This window comes from Salvelinus fontinalis, unplaced genomic scaffold (assembly GCF_029448725.1).
Source record: "Salvelinus fontinalis isolate EN_2023a unplaced genomic scaffold, ASM2944872v1 scaffold_0045, whole genome shotgun sequence".
Classification (NCBI taxonomy): Eukaryota; Metazoa; Chordata; class Actinopteri; order Salmoniformes; family Salmonidae; genus Salvelinus; species Salvelinus fontinalis.
The window spans coordinates 471,827-491,484 of record NW_026600254.1 but is presented as its reverse complement, the minus strand read 5'-3'; the positions used below and the strand labels follow the sequence as shown (position 1 = coordinate 491,484).

The 19,658-nt window shown below is 38.3% G+C and overlaps 1 protein-coding gene across 2 annotated transcripts in view; it reads right to left on the bottom strand.

The window, feature by feature from the left end:
• si:dkey-33c12.4 (uncharacterized protein LOC560112 homolog) overlaps positions 1-15,679 on the bottom strand; it is a 68,723-nt gene extending 53,044 nt beyond the window's left edge. For both annotated transcript variants that reach the window (XM_055911087.1, XM_055911088.1), the window contains exons 1-5: positions 15,454-15,679; positions 15,036-15,079; positions 2,064-2,139; positions 1,056-1,246; positions 876-959 (exon numbers count right to left, since the gene is read on the bottom strand). In XM_055911087.1, the coding sequence (XP_055767062.1) occupies positions 876-959; positions 1,056-1,246; positions 2,064-2,139; positions 15,036-15,079; positions 15,454-15,487 (429 nt within the window). In that variant the 5' untranslated portion in view covers positions 15,488-15,679. The remainder of the gene's footprint in view (positions 1-875; positions 960-1,055; positions 1,247-2,063; positions 2,140-15,035; positions 15,080-15,453) is intronic.
• Between the last annotated feature and the right edge of the window lie 3,979 nt (positions 15,680-19,658).

Sequence of the window (19,658 nt, the reverse complement as noted above, 5' to 3'; positions counted from 1 at the left end):
CCTGGTATAGTGACCAGATCTGAGGGAGAACCCTGGCATAGTGGCCAGATCTGGGGAGAACCCTGGTATAGTGACCAGATCTGGGGAGAACCCTGGCATAGTGGCCAGATCTGGGGAGAACCCTGGTATAGTGACCAGATCTGGAGAGAACCCTGGCATAGTGACCAGATCTGGGGGAGAACCCTGGTATAGTGACCAGATCTGGAGAGAACCCTGGTATAGTGACCAGATCTGGGGAGAACCCTGGCATAGTGACCAGATCTGGGGAGAACCCTGGCATAGTGACCAGATCTGGGGAGAACCCTGGCATAGTGACCAGATCTGGAGAGAACCCTGGCATAGTGACCAGATCTGGAGAGAACCCTGGCATAGTGACCAGATCTGGAGAGAACCCTGGCATAGTGACCAGATCTGGGGAGAACCCTGGCATAGTGACCAGATCTGGGGAGAACCCTGGCATAGTGACCAGATCTGGGGAGAACCCTGGTATAGTGACCAGATCTGGAGAGAACCCTGGTATAGTGACCAGACAGACAGACACTACAGACAGACACTACAGACAGACACTACAGACAGACACTACAGACAGACACTACAGACAGACAGACACTACAGACAGACAGACACTACAGACAGACAGACACTACAGACAGACAGACACTACAGACAGACAGACACCACAGACAGACACCACAGACAGACACCACAGACAGACACCACAGACAGACACCACAGACAGACACCACAGACAGACACCACAGACAGACAGACACCACAGACAGACACCACAGACAGACACCACAGACAGACACCACAGACAGACACCACAGACAGACACCACAGACAGACACCACAGACAGACACCACAGACTAACCTTTTTTTTAAGTCTTTTCTTTTCTGCTTTTTCTTTTAGTTTGTCCTCTTCTTCTATAAGTTCCCTGGCGTTTTTTTCAGCCTCCTAAAAAAGGAACGTTAATCTCAGTAAAAAACATCCTCTATGTTGAATGTAACACAAAATGATGTGATTAAGTGAAATAGTTGTTTGGCATCTTACCTCAGGAGTGAGTTGTCTTATACATGGATGGGGGGTTAAGGGTAGCTTTGAAATACTATGCCCTAAAAAATTGTGTGTAAATCCGCAATAGGCTTTTTTATCTTTGTGTTTTTTGTCATCATAATAGTCGCTGTCATCGTCGTATTCATCGTCAATATAGTCACCCACGAAGGGGTTGACAATATCAAGACCTGGAAAATCAAATATGGGGTGAAATGCATGGCAATGGACAGCAATAATTCATATCTGTTGATGAACTAAAGCAGTCTTTCCCAGTCCTGGCCCTGGGAACACAAAGGGGAGCACGTGTTTGTCCTCAGTAGCACTATACAGGGGATTCAAACAATCAACATCCTCAAGCTTTGATTATTTCAGTCAGCTGTGTAGAGCTAGCGGGAAAAACTAGCATGTATACTAATTGCAGTCCCCGGGACCAGGATTGGGAAATGCTGAACTGAAACAATAAATAGTACCGTGTAATGACAATTCACATTAGGTGTACATCTTTACAAGGCAGACAAGCCCAGGTATGAAGGTCCCTCACCTGGCCTTTCAGTAGGTCTACATCTTTACAAGGCCAGACAAGCCCAGGTATGTAGGTCCCTCACCTGGCCTTTCAGTAGGTCTACATCTTTACAAGGCCAGACAAGCCCAGGTATGTAGGTCCCTCACCTGGCCTTTCAGTAGGTCTACCAAGCCCAGGTATGTAGGTCCCTCACCTGGCCTTTCATTAGGTCTACATTCCAAATAACACTATTCCCAATGTAGTGCACTACATAGGGGACCAGGGTCCATATGGCTCTTGTCTAAAGTAGTGCACTACATAGAGAATAGGGTGCCATTTTGGACACAGACACTGAGTTGACCTGAACATGACCTTGCTATCATACAGCATATGACTTGAATCATTCAAAGATTTCTTAACAAAAATGTACTACCTAAACAGTATTTATTACCAATCTGGCATTTATAGGGAACAGAGTACAACTCAGAACTGTATGTTCTTACCTAACAGGCCATAGTTAAAGGCATCCATAAAGGTGTGTTTAGTGGCTCGTCCATGTATCAGGTCCACCATAGCTTCCTGTCGGTGAGAGAGATTAAAGTAGATTTTGGCCACAGTAACTGGGAACCATGAGGCGATATAGCTAACTATATACAGTAGCTGTGAACCATGAGGCTATATAGCTAACTATATACAGTAACTGGGAACCATGAGGCGATATAGCTAACTATATACAGTAGCTGTGAACCATGAGGCTATATAGCTAACTATATACAGTAACTGGTAACCATGAGGCTATATAGCTAACTATATACAGTAGCTGGAAACCATGAGGCTATAGAGCTAACTATATACAGTAGCTGGTAACCATGAGGCTATATAGCTAACTATATACAGTAGCTGGTAACCATGAGGCTATATAGCTAACTATATACAGTAGCTGGTAACCATGAGGCTATAGAGCTAACTATATACAGTAGCTGGTAACCATGAGGCTATATAGCTAACTATATACAGTAGCTGGTAACCATGAGGCTATATAGCTAACTATATACAGTAGCTGGGAACCATGAGGCTATATAGCTAACTATATACAGTAACTGGTAACCATGAGGCTATATAGCTAACTATATACAGTAGCTGGTAACCATGAGGCTATATAGCTAACTATATACAGTAGCTGGTAACCATGGGGCTATATAGCTAACTATATACAGTAGCTGGAAACCATGAGGCTATAGAGCTAACTATATACAGTAGCTGGTAACCATGAGGCTATATAGCTAACTATATACAGTAGCTGGTAACCATGAGGCTATATAGCTAATGTAGGAGTAAGTGACATATGTAGGTAGATATCACACTATTAAACAATAGATAGGTAAATAGTATAAGAAGGCAGATGTGAGTGTGTTTGCCATTCTGGTAAATACAGGAAACCAAAGATTAGCAGATGATGTAGTAGTAACATAAAATACATGGATAACATATAAATATTAAAGATAGCTGAACATTAAAGTAACAAACCACATGGTAACATAGATCATGAGACCGTGGTAATGGAAATCTACTAAGGGACGTTCTGACCCTCTGACCCTTGTAGATTCTCCATTATGCTGTCAGACAGATAGGCGCTTAAAGAAATTGGACACTAGACACACAGTCTGCTGATTCTTTAAAGAGATACACATGTCAGAGAAATATGTGTTTAGGGCACTTAGACCCACTAGAAATATAGTCTACTCATTCCACTAGAAAAGCATACATACCAGAGAAATATGCCTGAGATGGCTGGACACTAATGAACAAGAAACACATAGTCTGCTGATTCCATTTGAGTGAAACTGACCAGACACATAGACGCCTATAAGCAATTGGATGCCCTAGAGAGGGGGGGGGGGCACAAAGAGTGCATTGATTTAGTGGTAAAGGGAGGGTCCGGCCACCATTATAAACTGATTGAAGGCAGATGGTGGGGAATGACGTCATAGGGGACGGACAATACTATGTGGGTATAAATATAAAGGACTGGACTTCTGAGGGGGGGGTTCCGCGGTGGGGGTTCCGCGGACATTCCAGATGGCTGTACAATTGTAATAAAGAGCATGATTGAATTTACAAGTTCTGATAAAGCGTTATATTTCTGAGATGATTTTCCACGACATATTTTGGCGAGCTAGCCAGGAGCTGATAGGGACTGGGACGTTCTTGGCTGATGATGGGTTCTTTGGACAATCTAACAAACAAGGGTGGCCGCCCAACTAGACGGTAAGCAAGTTCTTACAATGGTTGAAATGTTTGTGTAAGATTGCTTCAGAGATACTGTCTCAGCGAGAGGAGCGCCACGTAAGTCTCTCTTTCAAATTTCCTAAAATGAAACCAGTAAATACAAAAGAACTTTTAAATTCAATGAATTTGCATGTATGTGTAATTTGGGGAATTGTATTAAATATAAATGCATGTGCATGTATAGAGAATGAGTGAATAGGCGATGTGAACTTTGCTTGTGTTGGGTGTTTAGTGGAGCATGCGCTCGTTCTGATTAGACCGTTCGAATGTGTAGCTTAAATGATGTGCTTGTTTGTGCCATCTGGCTGAGATGGCTGGCTATAATGTGGGACAGCCCATACGGTAAAAACAGATAATGTAGGTATAAAATCCTGTGATACCTCTTCAATAAAATTAGTAGAAGGAATGCTTGGACAGGTTACTTATGAATAACGGCTCTAAAGATAACAGAGAACTGCATGAATAAGTAGTTAGAAAGCCACGATACCGCTCGTTAAAAAAGGAACATTTTTAAAGAGGTCTGATTGGGTGGATATTTAGTAAATAAATACTTCATGGATACCGCCCCAGAACGGGGGACTGAACGGATGAATATTTAGAAGGCAGGAAAAACGTTAGCCCGATTGTGCGGCGTTCAACTGCAAAAGTAGCTTATAAATATTAGGTTGTAGGAAAACGTTAGCCCGATTGTGCGGCGTTCAACTGCAAAAGTAGCTTATAAATATTAGGTTGTAGGAAAACGTTAGCCCGATTGTGCGGCGTTCAACTGCAAAAGTAGCTTATAAATATTAGGTTGTAGGAAAAACGTTTGCCCGATTGTGCGGCGTTCAACTGCAAAAGTAGTTTATACGGTCGAAACATAAATCAGTAGTTAAATAAATATTTCATGGTTAACGCTCTGAAAGGAGGACTGTACGGATGAATATTTAGGACGTTTGCCCGATTGTGCGGCGTTCAAATGCAAAAGAAATCCTGCGAATAAAAAACCGCTCTGTCTAGCTAACAGGGTTTTGTAATTCAGTAGGTCACGCCATAATACTACTCTAATAAAAGAAGAAAAGATCAGTATTGGGGGTTGGGTAGGATATGAAGACAAGCTGATCCGATTAGACAGTAGTCTCTCGTCATATCGTAGAAATCCTATTAGCCTAGGCTTATGTTGAACAAAGGGATTAAGTCAATAAAGAAAGAACTGAGTTGTTTTGAGGTAAAAACAAAGGATGAATGATAATGTTGTAAGAAATGAGTAGATCTGTGTAGAGATAGAACATTAGGAAGAAAGAAAGGACAGGTTGGGTTGTGTGTGTGTGTGTGTGTCTGTGACCAACTGCTGGTAGGAAGAGGCATGCGCAAGCCTCTCTGATAGTTAACTGAGTGTAATTTGAGAAGGAGAGTGCAGTTAACTGCTATTAGGCAGATGGAATGAAATTAAGGAACATCGAAGTAAAATAAGTTATAATCAAGGATAAAAACACTGATGTGATAAAGTAATAAGCGACCATAGTAGAATACTAAAAAAGGTGTTAAAATAAATAACCATAAAGATAATAAAAGAGGATTAAACCAAATAGTGTGTAACAAGACAGAAAGTAGAATCGTCGATAAATTGAAATTGTACTATAAAGTTAAAAACGAATTTAGGTTAGTTAAGATAAATAGTGATAAATAGTGAAATTCAGGACAGATTAAGGATTCACGAACGGTGTAACAAAGGAAGAGGAAAAAAGAGGCCGTCGATCACTCTGTACCCACAGAGACTGCGGTCTAAAAATAGCCTGAAGGACAGAGACCAGAATATGAGAGGTTTGTTTCACTAAAACCGTGAATCGGGAATTAAACAGTAAAATGGGATAAAAGACAATGAAATAATAAGAATATAGATAAGAGGTAAGAAAGTATAGACAAAATAAATTTAATAAAGGTAAAAGTAAGACGTTAGATAGAGATCTTAACGGAGCGGGCAGTGGACTGGTGTGACTCAGTTGGTAGAGCATGGTGCTTGCAACACCAGGGTTGAGGGTTAAATTCCCATGGGGGACCAGGATGAATATGTATGAACTTTCCAATTTGTAAGTCGCTCTGGATAAGAGCATTTGCTAAATGACTTAAATGTAATGTAAATGTAATCATAAAATTGATTAGAATTATAAAATGAATAAATAATAATATCTGTAATGGGAAAAACACAGTGATATTTGAAGTATTGTATTAGAATAAGACATTAAGTCATCTGTAGTATTCAGAAATAATGTCTGTACTATATAGAGCTTGGTTTGAGAAGAGAAATTAAGTGATGGGACAAATGCATTTTTAATTGGAAAGGGGATTCGCTCTACCTTGGAAAAATAGTAAATAAAAGGTGTATAATACATGGGAGTATTTAGAAAAAATAAATAAATAATTAGTGGCATGACAACGAAATGACTGTTTCCATAGAATAGGGAGAGAAGGACACTATTACCTGATGAACAGGATAAATAGGACAAGGGAATTAAACAGTCACATGGGACCAAAATGTGAAGCTCGATTTGCAGGCGTTCTGATGTCAACATTCTATCATCAGAAAATACATTGCGATGGGGTTGTGTGTGTGGTTCCTCTAATCCTCGCAGACGTGCGGGTGATTGGCAGAACTATTGACAAGATCTAAGAACCAATAAGAAAATAGCTCTCTGTTCTGGATATAGGTATATTGGTTATGGGAAAATTAGTGTAATGTGACATTAGAACTTAGTGCGGTAGCAGGAAATGCCGTTATACAAGAGTTTATATCCTTGTCAAAATAACAGACAACTAATTGGTTTGAGGTTAGTGAGAATGGAATTTTTACTTGGCGGTGTGTAGTCTCTGAGGGAACAATGAGTGTTTCATAGAGATTGCAGTTTATATGTGGTCAAGAAGAAGTATTAGATCACGTTTGACTTGACATCTAGTAAAGTAACGATGGAATATTAATTGTTAGACATTATATACCACAATTCTCTGGAACTGTTAAAGACGCTTTAGAATAAAATCTATGGATAAGTAAAATTATTGGTTTGCTGACTAAAAGGTAACATTGTGAATATTAACGATATGTACACTTTCTTTTCCAGAAAGAATAAGGGAAAAAAAGGGTTTTCAATCTTCTCTGGTCAACAATGTCATTGGAGACTAATTAACTGCTTTCCACAGTAATTAAAGTCAGCCGCTTTAAAAATAAAAATATCTGGATAAGGCTAAAACATGGAGTTCTGGATGAGTGAGTCCAGTTCGTTTGCTATTATTAGCTTATGGTTCACTAGTGAGTACACCATGTACTGGGAATGAATATGCATTAGTAGATATATTGGAAGGGTTTTTTCCAATTCAGTTTCAAATTGGGTATGCAAAAGGATGAACATGTTTTTGAAAAATGTATTTAAGTTGCTCCTAAAGAAAGGGGGAGTGGAAACATATTAATGGTGTCAAAATGCCCTGAATCCTAGGAATTTCCTGTGAAAGACTGATCACCTTTTACTAGAAATTGTTGGAACAGGTGGGATTTACTTATAAAATGTTTAAGACACCAGACTCTATTCAAACTGTATAATTACTTTGAAAATCTATTATGTCTCTGGGAAAATTATGAAGAGTTGTACCCTTAAATTGAATAAGTTATTCGAATAGGTTTATTTTAATTTTTATTTTTGATATAACATGGGTTCATGGGTAAAACTATCAGTTCCTTGGGGTTATGGTCTTTGGGGAAATACACAAATGTGTTTTGTTCATTATGCATATAAAAAGTGTTGAAAGTTATTCCAACGGGTTTATTGGAGTGTGGGTTTGTGAGGGTTTTTGTTGATAAATACATCATCTGTAATTCATCTGAGAGAACACTGGTGGAATAAGGGAGTTATCATAAGAAGGTGACGTCAGAATGCTTTAAGGCATGGGAGAGAATATTACCACAAGTGGGTGTGGAGATCAAACCCACCCTAACCGACTGAACAGTGAGGGACAACTGTGTCTGATGACCTGTGAACTGTATCTAAAAAAGACATGCTGAAATGACATTATATTTGTTGGGAGAATAATGACTTAAAGTTATTGGGGTACTGATTTTTTATTATCAGGCCATTCATGAGAGAAACTGAGACAAAAGGGCTATTGGAAAATAGATAATACTGGTATTTAAAGTGTTTAGTATAAATGTTCATTATTAAAGGGATGTTGTGTATTGAATAGATAAGGTCAAATTTGAGTTAAAGTAAACACTAAGGACTGTTATCCTGAATATTGGGTTGGAAAATGTATTTAAGAAATAACTGTTTAGTTATTTAGATATAGAACTGTTTAAATTTAATAGGCCTAGGGAAGCTCTGGAAACTAATCCTGAGACAAGGTGGTTGACAAAACTTACAGAATATTAGATTAAAGGTTTTTTATTTTTTGTTTTATAATGTCATTGGAATTGGAATGATAAAATCTAATGTTTAATTGAATAAAAATATAGTATGTTGTGCGATGATACCCAAGAATGAAGAAGAAAGAGACCAATAATAACAGGGGCATAGAATGAAACAGATGGACGTTTTTCTCCAGGTTTAATTACATTACGAATAGTGGAAATTTATTGCAAATGTGTAATTATTATAAAAAAATTATTATTATTATTATTTTTTTTTTTTTTTTCTCTTTTTCTCGTTTGGTCAATTTCTTTTTGTTTTGAGGAACATAAGGTTGTGTATATGTTCCTGAGGAGGGACTGATTGATATAAATGATATATAAATTGACTTAAGGATGTATTAAACAATGGCTGCTATGGGTTAGGGGACTCATAAATGAAGGTAATGGTAGTGAAGGGGTGTTATTTGTAGAAACTATGTATAATAATAGAGATAATTCACAGAAAAGGAAAGACAGCTGACTGTGTAAAATATAGGGAAAATTCTAAAGTAAATAGAACAATTCACATATCTAAAGATATGGTAAAAAGAATAAGTGGTGGCATTTTGAACACTAGAGCAAAAGTTTAAGAAACTTATGACTTAGTTTTGTGAGGATTGGATATTCTTCCAACTGGAAGACACTTGACTGAGTACATGTTATTTTACAGCAGTTGCCGTAGGGACCATCATTTAACTATCATTATGAATATTTCTGTGGCAGGAGGCCAGGTATTTGAGGCAGAATGGTTACATAGGGCTGTTATTAAAAATTAAGATTTAGTGATCTTGCTAATGTTGTCAGGAAATAACCCATGTGTAAGTGTGTATGTCCTCAGGAAAAAACAGCCAGAAATGGAAGGGCTTGGGCTGCATTCTGGAGACTGAGTGTACATCAAGATACACCAGGCTGGTGGTATACTTCTTACAACACTGTAGTGGTAAAGTTCTTCTTGTCTCTCTTTGGTGGGTGCATAAGTCTCACGAGAAGTAAGGTCCAGCTGAATAATGGGTGAGCTTGAAAACACCATGACAGAGGATGTGGAATCAGAGAGAGAAAGAGAGAGAGACTAGATTCCACTATAGACATACTGGGTTGAGTTTGGAGGCTACTTGTTTTATTTTTAATACATCATGTGAAAGAGAATGGATGATAGGATATTATACTCTAAACAAACATGTTAAAGGGATTGATATGAAAGCATATACAGTGTTGAATTAATTCAAGAAGAGAGAATGTTAATTGTAGGTTATGCACATGATTATCAGTTGAAATGGAGTAGATGGGAAACTAAGTAAAAATGACATGATTTGGGAACACCTCTCAGAACCTGGGGCCGAAAGGGGAAGACTGGGTGGAAGCATGAGGAAGCTTTTTAGGGCTTTTATTTTTGTGGAGTCCAGCAGAAAAGTATCCTGGAGGCATAGAGTCAGGTAAAGAGAGAGTGGGAATTGTCATGGTCTCAGATTTCAGTTTGCATGAATATATTTATGCATAACACATAACATTGTCAATGCTGTTATGTTTTGTCTGTTGTTTTCCAAGTCTTATGTTTAGGAAACCAGAAGGAGAGGGGTTCGCCAGCTTCAGCTGGAATGTCTGTTTGTTGTGTGATGAGTGATGGAAGTAAGAGGATGTATGGTGCAATCATAGAACAGAGGCCATAAGTCTCTAAGTATGAATGCTTCACAGAAAGTAGGCAGAAACCTGAACCAGGATGAGAGATTCTGCGTCTGATGATCCAAGGGGACCAGAAGGACCTCTCCCAGTGATACCAGGAGATCTAGTCCACGTTGGAGGGATCCGGAGGAAGTGGGATCAACCGAGGAGAGATGGACCCTATGAGGTGGCCAAAGCAACAAGAACGGCCGTCCAAGTGAAAAGAAGCCAGACGTGGTACCATCTGAACCACTGCACATGAGTCCCAACAGAGAGAAGGATACAACCACATAGAGATGAGGACACAGAGGATGCTGATTCACCAGGAGGGAGCCTGGAGGGAGCAGGAGCAGCGGAAACGATTGAGACGCAAGGGAGGAGCCAAGAAAACAGTAAATCAAGTGAAAGCCAAAATATGACACGTGCACCGACTAATGCACCCAGAAGAGGAGAAGAGGCCTCACAAGGAACAGAATAAGAACGTTTCTTTCCTAAAATTGAAAGCCTTCCAGATGGAAGCTAAGTCCGGCCTGAGGAGGGAGCCTCAGGTGAAGAAAGAGGAGGAAAAGTCCGGCAAGCTGAAGAAAATGGGGATTACCCACAATTGACTTTTAAACTTTTGAATGGCCTCCTTTACAGACAATTGATGTTAGAACAACAAAAGAATAATGACATTGACATAACAGAAGTAACAGTGAATGCTAGTATAGAAACAACAGACTAATGCACAATCAAGATGTATTGTGGGAGCAGGAAGAGAAGAATGGAATCAGCCAAACAATCCAAAAAGACTGACAAGGTTAGAATCTATGTTCCACCTCAATTTATAACAGAAGTAGGAGAACTGAAGTTTCTCAATCATAAGGATCAAACCCTTATCGGAGATTGCACTCTGTGGATGGACATATCACCAAACAAAGGGACAAGTCATTTGGGATCCGAAAGGATGTGACCTGACATTAATCAAAGAAAAAGACGAGAGGGTGCTCATCATGAATCAGATTGAACCAGTTGAAGGTGAAGAATTAATAGTTGAAATAACAAGAACAACAGTGACCGAAGGGAGTAGCACCACTGTCATTAAGGTTGATTCTACCCCTGCACATGAACAGGAAGAACCTGTGACAACAACAAGGGTGGCGGCTGCTGTGACGACCACAGTAGCTATCACTAGATGACATCGACTGCCCTTACCAAGCAGACCACCGTGCCACAAAGCAACCTGAGACATCTGAGTCAGGAGAGTTTTTTACTGACAATTGGAACTTTCTGATAAACTCTAATGATCTACTTCAAGATAAGAACATTGAAAAAGCAACAGAATTAGATATATCAGAATCAGAACCACTCAAGGACACCACATGAGAAGAAGTAGTGAAGAAGGAGTGATACGAATGGGCTAAGTATATGGCAAACAGACACAGAATGGATAATTGTATTTTGTGAAGAAAATCACCTTTGTCTGATCTTTTAATAGTCTCTGAACCAGCATCATGTAAAAACTGTGTAAGTTGGGAAAAATGACTATTGTACCAATAGAAAGTATTCTATTCCCTTGTGTGACATAAAATGTAGGATTGCTCTGGGTAAGGACTAGGGGAAAAATTATGTTGAATGAGACCATGCTGGGAGACAATGATTGTGCTGCCTATAACATTAGAACTGAATTAAATGTACCTTAATTAGATAGAGGTACCGTGGTTAAATTAAAATATGAATGTTTTTACAGACATCACACCGAAGGAATTGATGTAGGAAACACCACTGTAGAAGTGATACTATTTGGGTGTTGGAGAATGTGGGAGTTTGTAAAAGTAATGATAAAGGGTTGATTATGAATAGAAAAGGGTTGTGTAGTTACATAACTCAGGTTACGCCATCTCTTACTATGTTGAAAAATCAAGACAGAGTTATTGCTGATAGTTTATGGATGTGTGGAAAACACTAACTGTTGAATGTATTGTCTGATGGATGGATTGGTCCTTGTGCCTTAGTTAGAGCAATTAAATAGGTTACTATTATTGAATCACTCCATGATGACTATGTTAAACCTAGAGTTAAAGTGGTTTATGATAAGGATCCTGAGGTATACCTTAATGCAATTGGACTGCTTAGAGGTCTACCTAGGGATTTCAAGGCCAGAGATGAGGTTAAATCAGGATTTGAATCTATATTTTTGTGGATAACACCAAATAAGAACTTAGAGTGGATTAATTATATATGCTATAACCAACAGGGATTCATTAACTATACTTAATTGGCTCTTAGTGGAGAAGGGTGGAGTTTGTGTCATGTTTGGGGATGACTGTTGCACCTTTATTCCCAATAATGCTATGGCCAAACTCAAAGGATTATGAGCAGAAGTAAAGGCTAATTCTGGTTTGGACTCTCATGTTTGGGATTGGTTGGACCTAGTGTTAGGAAAGTGGGGAGCCATGTTTGCTAGGATGGCCATCATTTTGGGAGGAGGGTTATTGGCTCTGGGTATTGTATTTTGTTGTGTTATACCCCTGCTAAAGTCAATTGTGGTTTAGACAACAGTTAAACAGATGTCTGTAAGGAGAGAGGGGTGGTCATGCGTGTCATGGTTTCCATGTATATGTTAAATTACCCAGTTCAGATTAATATTTACTCATACATGTCCACAAAAAGTGTAATTTGCGTCACAATTTCAAGTGGTGTACAAAAATTCATGAGGATGGTCATTATCATCACCTAGAACCTTTTTTCTGTCAAAGTGTCAAAGAAGAGATTGTCTTATATGTAAGGATGAGGACTGTGGTCTTATGTAAAGGGGTTTTAGCATATCTATTTTGCCTAATGCTTTGTGTTCTTTGTAACCTCAGGCAGGGATTCATACTACATGCTCATTGCTTCATCAAAATATAATGGTTGATTATTAGTATTTTTTATTTTAACTAGATCTTTCATTCCTATTTTATGTTATTAATTGGAGATGTTTGGTCTAGTTGGGTTTTGTAAGAATATTATGTTTCAATTGGATCTTTTCTTCCTGTCTGTGTTTATGTATTGGAGATGTTTGGTACAAGTGATTTGTAAGCTTTATTTTGATAATGTTTTAGTCAATTGTTGGTATTGATATCTACTCTCTATATGTCATTTTTAATATGGTTTTTGAGGTTATTTACCCTCAAGAGGAGGGATTATGTAGGAGTAAGTGACATATGTAGGTAGATATCACACTATTAAACAATAGATAGGTAAATAGTATAAGAAGGCAGATGTGAGTGTGTTTGCCATTCTGGTAAATACAGGAAACCAAAGATTAGCAGATGATGTAGTAGTAACATAAAATACATGGATAACATATAAATATTAAAGATAGCTGAACATTAAAGTAACAAACCACATGGTAACATAGATCATGAGACCGTGGTAATGGAAATCTACTAAGGGACGTTCTGACCCTCTGACCCTTGTAGATTCTCCATTATGCTGCCAGACAGATAGGCGCTTAAAGAAATTGGACACTAGACACACAGTCTGCTGATTCTTTAAAGAGATACACATGTCAGAGAAATATGTGTTTAGGGCACTTAGACCCACTAGAAATATAGTCTACTCATTCCACTAGAAAAGCATACATACCAGAGAAATATGCCTGAGATGGCTGGACACTAATGAACAAGAAACACATAGTCTGCTGATTCCATTTGAGTGAAACTGACCAGACACATAGACGCCTATAAGCAATTGGATGCCCTAGAGAGGGGGGGGGGGGCACAAAGAGTGCATTGATTTAGTGGTAAAGGGAGGGTCCGGCCACCATTATAAACTGATTGAAGGCAGATGGTGGGGAATGACGTCATAGGGGACGGACAATACTATGTGGGTATAAATATAAAGGACTGGACTTCTGAGGGGGGGGTTCCGCGGTGGGGGGTCCGCGGACATTCCAGATGGCTGTACAATTGTAATAAAGAGCATGATTGAATTTACAAGTTCTGATAAAGCGTTATATTTCTGAGATGATTTTCCACGACACTCACTATATACAGTAACTGGTAACCATGAGGCTATATAGCTAACTATATACAGTAACTGGTAACCATGAGGCTATATAGCTAACTATATACAGTAACTGGGAACCATGAGGCTATATAGCTAACTATATACAGTAACTGGTAACCATGAGGCTATATAGCTAACTATATACAGTAGCTGGAAACCATGAGGCTATAGAGCTAACTATATACAGTAGCTGGTAACCATGAGGCTATATAGCTAACTATATACAGTAGCTGGGAACCATGAGGCTATATAGCTAACTATATACAGTAGCTGGTAACCATGGGGCTATATAGCTAACTATATACAGTAGCTGGGAACCATGAGGCTATATAGCTAACTATATACAGTAGCTGGTAACCATGAGGCTATATAGCTAACTATATACAGTAACTGGTAACCATGAGGCTATATAGCTAACTATATACAGTAGCTGGTAACCATGAGGCTATATAGCTAACTATATACAGTAGCTGGTAACCATGAGGCTATATAGCTAACTATATACAGTAACTGGTAACCATGAGGCTATATAGCTAACTATATACAGTAGCTGGGAACCATGAGGCTATATAGCTAACTATATACAGTAGCTGGTAACCATGAGGCTATATAGCTAACTATATACAGTAACTGGTAACCATGAGGCTATATAGCTAACTATATACAGTAGCTGGTAACCATGAGGCTATACAGCTAACTATATACAGTAGCTGGTAACCATGAGGCTATATAGCTAACTATATACAGTAGCTGGTAACCATGAGGCTATATAGCTAACTATATACAGTAACTGGTAACCATGAGGCTATATAGCTAACTATATACAGTAGCTGGTAACCATGAGGCTATACAGCTAACTATATACAGTAGCTGGTAACCATGAGGCTATATAGCTAACTATATACAGTAGCTGGTAACCATGAGGCTATACAGCTAACTATATACAGTAGCTGGTAACCATGAGGCTATATAGCTAACTTAACTATATAAGGTAGTACCTATCTAGAGCAGAAGGCAAACATGAACGTGATCTGTCATGCATCACTCCCACTCTCTCTCACACACACACACACACACTACTCACGTGGGTACGCAAAATGTGTGGATTCTCCTGCATGATGACATGATCTGATGATGTGAAGAGAAAAAATGATCAGAGACTTCAGGGAAGGTTATCATATGTTTATGTGCGCATATTTGACAACTAACGTTAATGGCATAGCTAGCTAATTATGTTCAGAATGACAACAATTTCCTATTAACGTGCCGTGGTTGGTGTTTACATGCGTTACCACCTCGTCCTAGAGCCACCTGCTCCTACACGCTAGTGCACAAGATGAAGAAAACAAACTTCAGCTCCTGTTAACTTTAGAAGGTTACCTCAAATTCAGTGGTGGCTAACGTTAGCTAGCTAACGTTGGTGTTATTTGGCTAGCTACCTTTCCTTGGTTACGCGTCGAAACGGACAATTTCAAGCTAACGTTAGCTCATCTCAATCTTACCTGGTTTCCAATCTCTCTTTCTAAAGTGAGACATTTGATGTGATTAATTTGTGGTGGTTGATTAGACAGAAAAGGACTCCACTAGAAACTCAACGTCTTCCTTCTTGCTCTTTTCCGCGTTGGCATGACTCATCGAGCATTTAACATGACGCCCACACACTCCTGCGTAGCGAACTAGCGACCTCCATACGTGTTCACTTCTCCACCGCTCTGAGGAGAATCGAAACTAGCCTCGTCGTCACTAGTTACCACAGCCACAAAGTCATAACCCCCCCCCTCGCCTAGTTATAGAATTTATCTTCTTAAAATGTCATATTTAACCTGACCTTGACCACACTGCTAACCTTATGCCTAACCTTACATTAAGAAAAAAAAAGCTCATTTTAGTTTTCATACATTTTTACAATATAGACAATTTGAACGTTGTGGCAACCAGCCAGAGAGGAAGAAACATAATTTACCTTTTATTTAACTAGGCAAGTCAATTTTGAACAAATAGTTATTTACAATGACAGCTTAGGTATAGTGGGTTAACTGCCTTGTTCAGGGGTAAAATAACAGATTTGTACTTTATCAGTTCAGGGATTTGATCTAGCAACCTTTCAGTTACTAACCCAACACTCTAACCACTAGGCTACCCGATTCATTCATCTGCGGTTACTTCTGTTTCCAAAATGGCAGACAATTAAAGATTTGCAAATAAATTGTTTCTATAGCTCCGTTTCCATTCAACTGGCGACCAATTTTCATGTGAATGTTCGAAAATCCTCATTTAAAAAAATGCTCATGTTCCCCCAAGAGATGTGTTTCCATCAAATTAACTTGTTGCAGATAAAATGCTGTGTGTGATGACATAGTGCCCATATAAATACCTTTTGTGGTTAAATTACAATGTACCGAATAAAAAAATCCAAGCTAAATAGGTTTTCATCGCATTTTAAACTCTAATGATGATTTTCTCACAAATTTTTTTGCGTTATATAGCGAGTGTACCCACTCTGGTATGTCGTGGAAATTCTAATCAATAAAGAGGAGAGACAAGGTCAATCACCAATCAGGAAATGAACGCCAAGACGAGGCTCTTATCTCGTCCCTGGTACGTCACAATACAGAAACACCAACTCATTCCATGGCATAAATCAATTGTCAGCTCAAGCTATCTCTATCTCGAGTAAACACCATGTCCCTGACAATACCCAGACTAGGATCTGGAGAGGAAACCATCCGTTTACTATTTGTTAAGTATAGTTGTTAATATTAAACAAAACGGGTAAACATGTTCATTTCTCTCTCACAGGTTTTGGCAAGTCCACTCTAGTATTGGCAAGTGCACAGTGGTATAAAGTACTTAAGTAAAAAATACTTTAAATGACTACTTAAGTAGTTATTTGGGGATATCTGTTCTTTACTTTACAATTTATATTATTGACAACTTTTACTCCACTATATTCTTAAAGAAAATTCTGCACTTTTAATTCCATACATTTTCCCTGACACCCAAAAGTAGTCGTTACATTTTGAATGCTTAGCAGGACAGAAAATGGTTCAATTCGACACTTTTATCAAGTGAACATCCCTGGTCGTCCCTGGTGCCTCTGATCAGAATCACTAAACAAAAATGCTTTGTTTTTAAATGATGTCTGAGTGTTGGAGTGTGACCCTGGCTATCCGTAAATACAAATAAAAAAGACAGTTATGCCATCTGGTTTGCTTAATATAAGTTTGAAATTAGTCATACTTTTACTTTCACTTTTGATACTTAAGTTTATTTAAAACCAAATACTTTTAGACTTTTACTCAAGTAGTATTTTACTGGGAGACTTTCATTTTTACTTGAGTCATTTTCTATTAAGGTATCTTTACTTTTATTCAAGTATGACAATTGAGTTTCCACAACTGCTCATGCGCTCTAGCCAACATCTCTATCTGCGCACTGTTGGCAAGAAAATAGCCTACATGATGAGATTATTGCGGTGCTTTCAATACAACTGGAAACTCAGGGGGAAAAACTAGCTCTAATATGACGTCAGTGATCGTCGGAAAGTAGGACGTAGAAAGAGGCCCGAGTTCCCGAGTTGGAATTCCGAGTCGGATGACCGTTCCAAAAAAATAAAATGCAATCAGAGCTCGTTTTTTTCTGAGTTCGCAGTTGTCTTTATATATTATACATGTAAACATTTTAAGGGGAATTAAAGTGTAGTATTGTGTGATACTATACAGTAGCTAAATAAAATGTTGGAGACAGTTTTCATGTCTTTGGTTATGCAAACATTTGTTTATTAGATTATATTTCGTTTTAAGAATAATGTTGTTTTGATTCCATATGGGTCATTACCTTGCTTTGGTCATGTGTTCTCTTATGGGTCAATGATTTTAATTACAATATAGCAATTATGTTCTCGGCTCAATTACTTAGAAGGGCATGTGTAGTATTGGTGGAGTTTTATGGATTTGCATACGGCTGTGCCATATTATGATGTCATAATAGGGAAGAGGATCTGATCAAGCCTATTGGTATTAATGATCAAATTCTTGATCCCAAAAAGACACACAACTGTTTTGGGGGGTTAATTCCACATCTGTTTGCATTGCTTGGTAGTGTATTAGCATGGTATGAGACAACATAAATATTACAATTTTCAAATAAAATACAAATAAACAGTATTATCCTAAATTGAGACATGAACAAAACATGTGTTATCACATCAACAACAAAATATTTCAGAATGTACCTGTTTTCAGTATAGAATGACATGTATACAGATTATATTTACTAGATAGGAAACTCAGTGTGTTCGTCCGAGAAACATGAATGAGGTAGTTGTTTTATGTTTGTGAAACCTTGAAATAAACACAATGAGAAGTGATTTTGTAACAACACATTGGAATGGGTAAGGGTATCAAAATATACATATTGTCACGTTCCTGACCTGTTTTCTGTTGTTTTTGTATGTGTTTAGTTGGTCAGGGCGTGAGTTGGGGTGGGTAGTCTATGTTCTTTGTTTCTATGTTGGGTTAATGTGTTGCCTGATATGGTTCTCAATTAGAGGCAGGTGTTTGACGTTTCCTCTGATTGAGAACCATATTAAGGTAGGCTGTTCTCACTGTTTGTTGGTGGGTGATTGTTGCTGTGTCTGTGTTTGTTACACCACACGGTACTGTTTCGTTTTTTCCTGTTCGTGCGTTCTTCGTTATATGTAGTTCACAAGTTCAGGTCTGTTTAATGTCGTTTGTTGTTTTGTAAATTATCAAGTGTCTTTCGTGTCAGTGTTCATCTTGTCTATTAAATCATCATGTATTTATCACCCGCTGCGTCTTGGTCCACTCTCTCCCCGAAAGACGAACGTTACACATATAATTCTACGTCTGAATAAGCGCTCATATAAACTGTTTTCATCACATTCTTGTAAATTGGAGTTACTGTACGTGATTATCTGGGGCTGATGTACAGATTTGAGCACTTGACATTTCAGGGTATATCTCACCTGTAACATAATAATAATAATGATATTGTTATATTATTTTTTATAATACAAATCTATCAATCAACCAAATGTATTTCTTATAACCTCTTTTAGCATCAGCAGTTGTCCCAACGTGTTTTAGAGATACTCAGTCTAAACATCGAAGACCCATCAATGCATATGTCAAAGCACAGCCTCTAGGAAACACTCCCTAGAAGTCATAAACCTAGGATTAAAACTAGAGAGGAACCATGCTCCGAGGGCTGTGCTGAGCGGACATTTAAGAGTACATATTCAAAATGTTCCAACCTGCGTAGATGACCATCAGGGTCATATAATAACCAGGAGTGTCATGTCTAATAACCATGTCATGTCTTTTTCATAGCCTGAGCGAGAGAGCGAGAGAGAGAGAGAGGATCAGGTACATAAAGTTATCACAGATGCACACTATGTAAAACACATTATATTAATAATTCCCTAGAAATTGGATGTCATAGTCTTTCATAACTGTTGCAATACAAAACACTGAAATGTTGTTAAATATTTGCTACTTTGGTATACATTGAGTGTAATGGTATACATTGAGTGTAATGGTATACATTGAGTGTAATGGTATACATTGAGTGTAATGGTATACATTGAGTGTAATGGTATACATTGAGTGTAATGGTATACATTGAGTGAAATGGTATACATTGAGTAATATTACACAATGAAATAATAGATCATCACTCACAGACA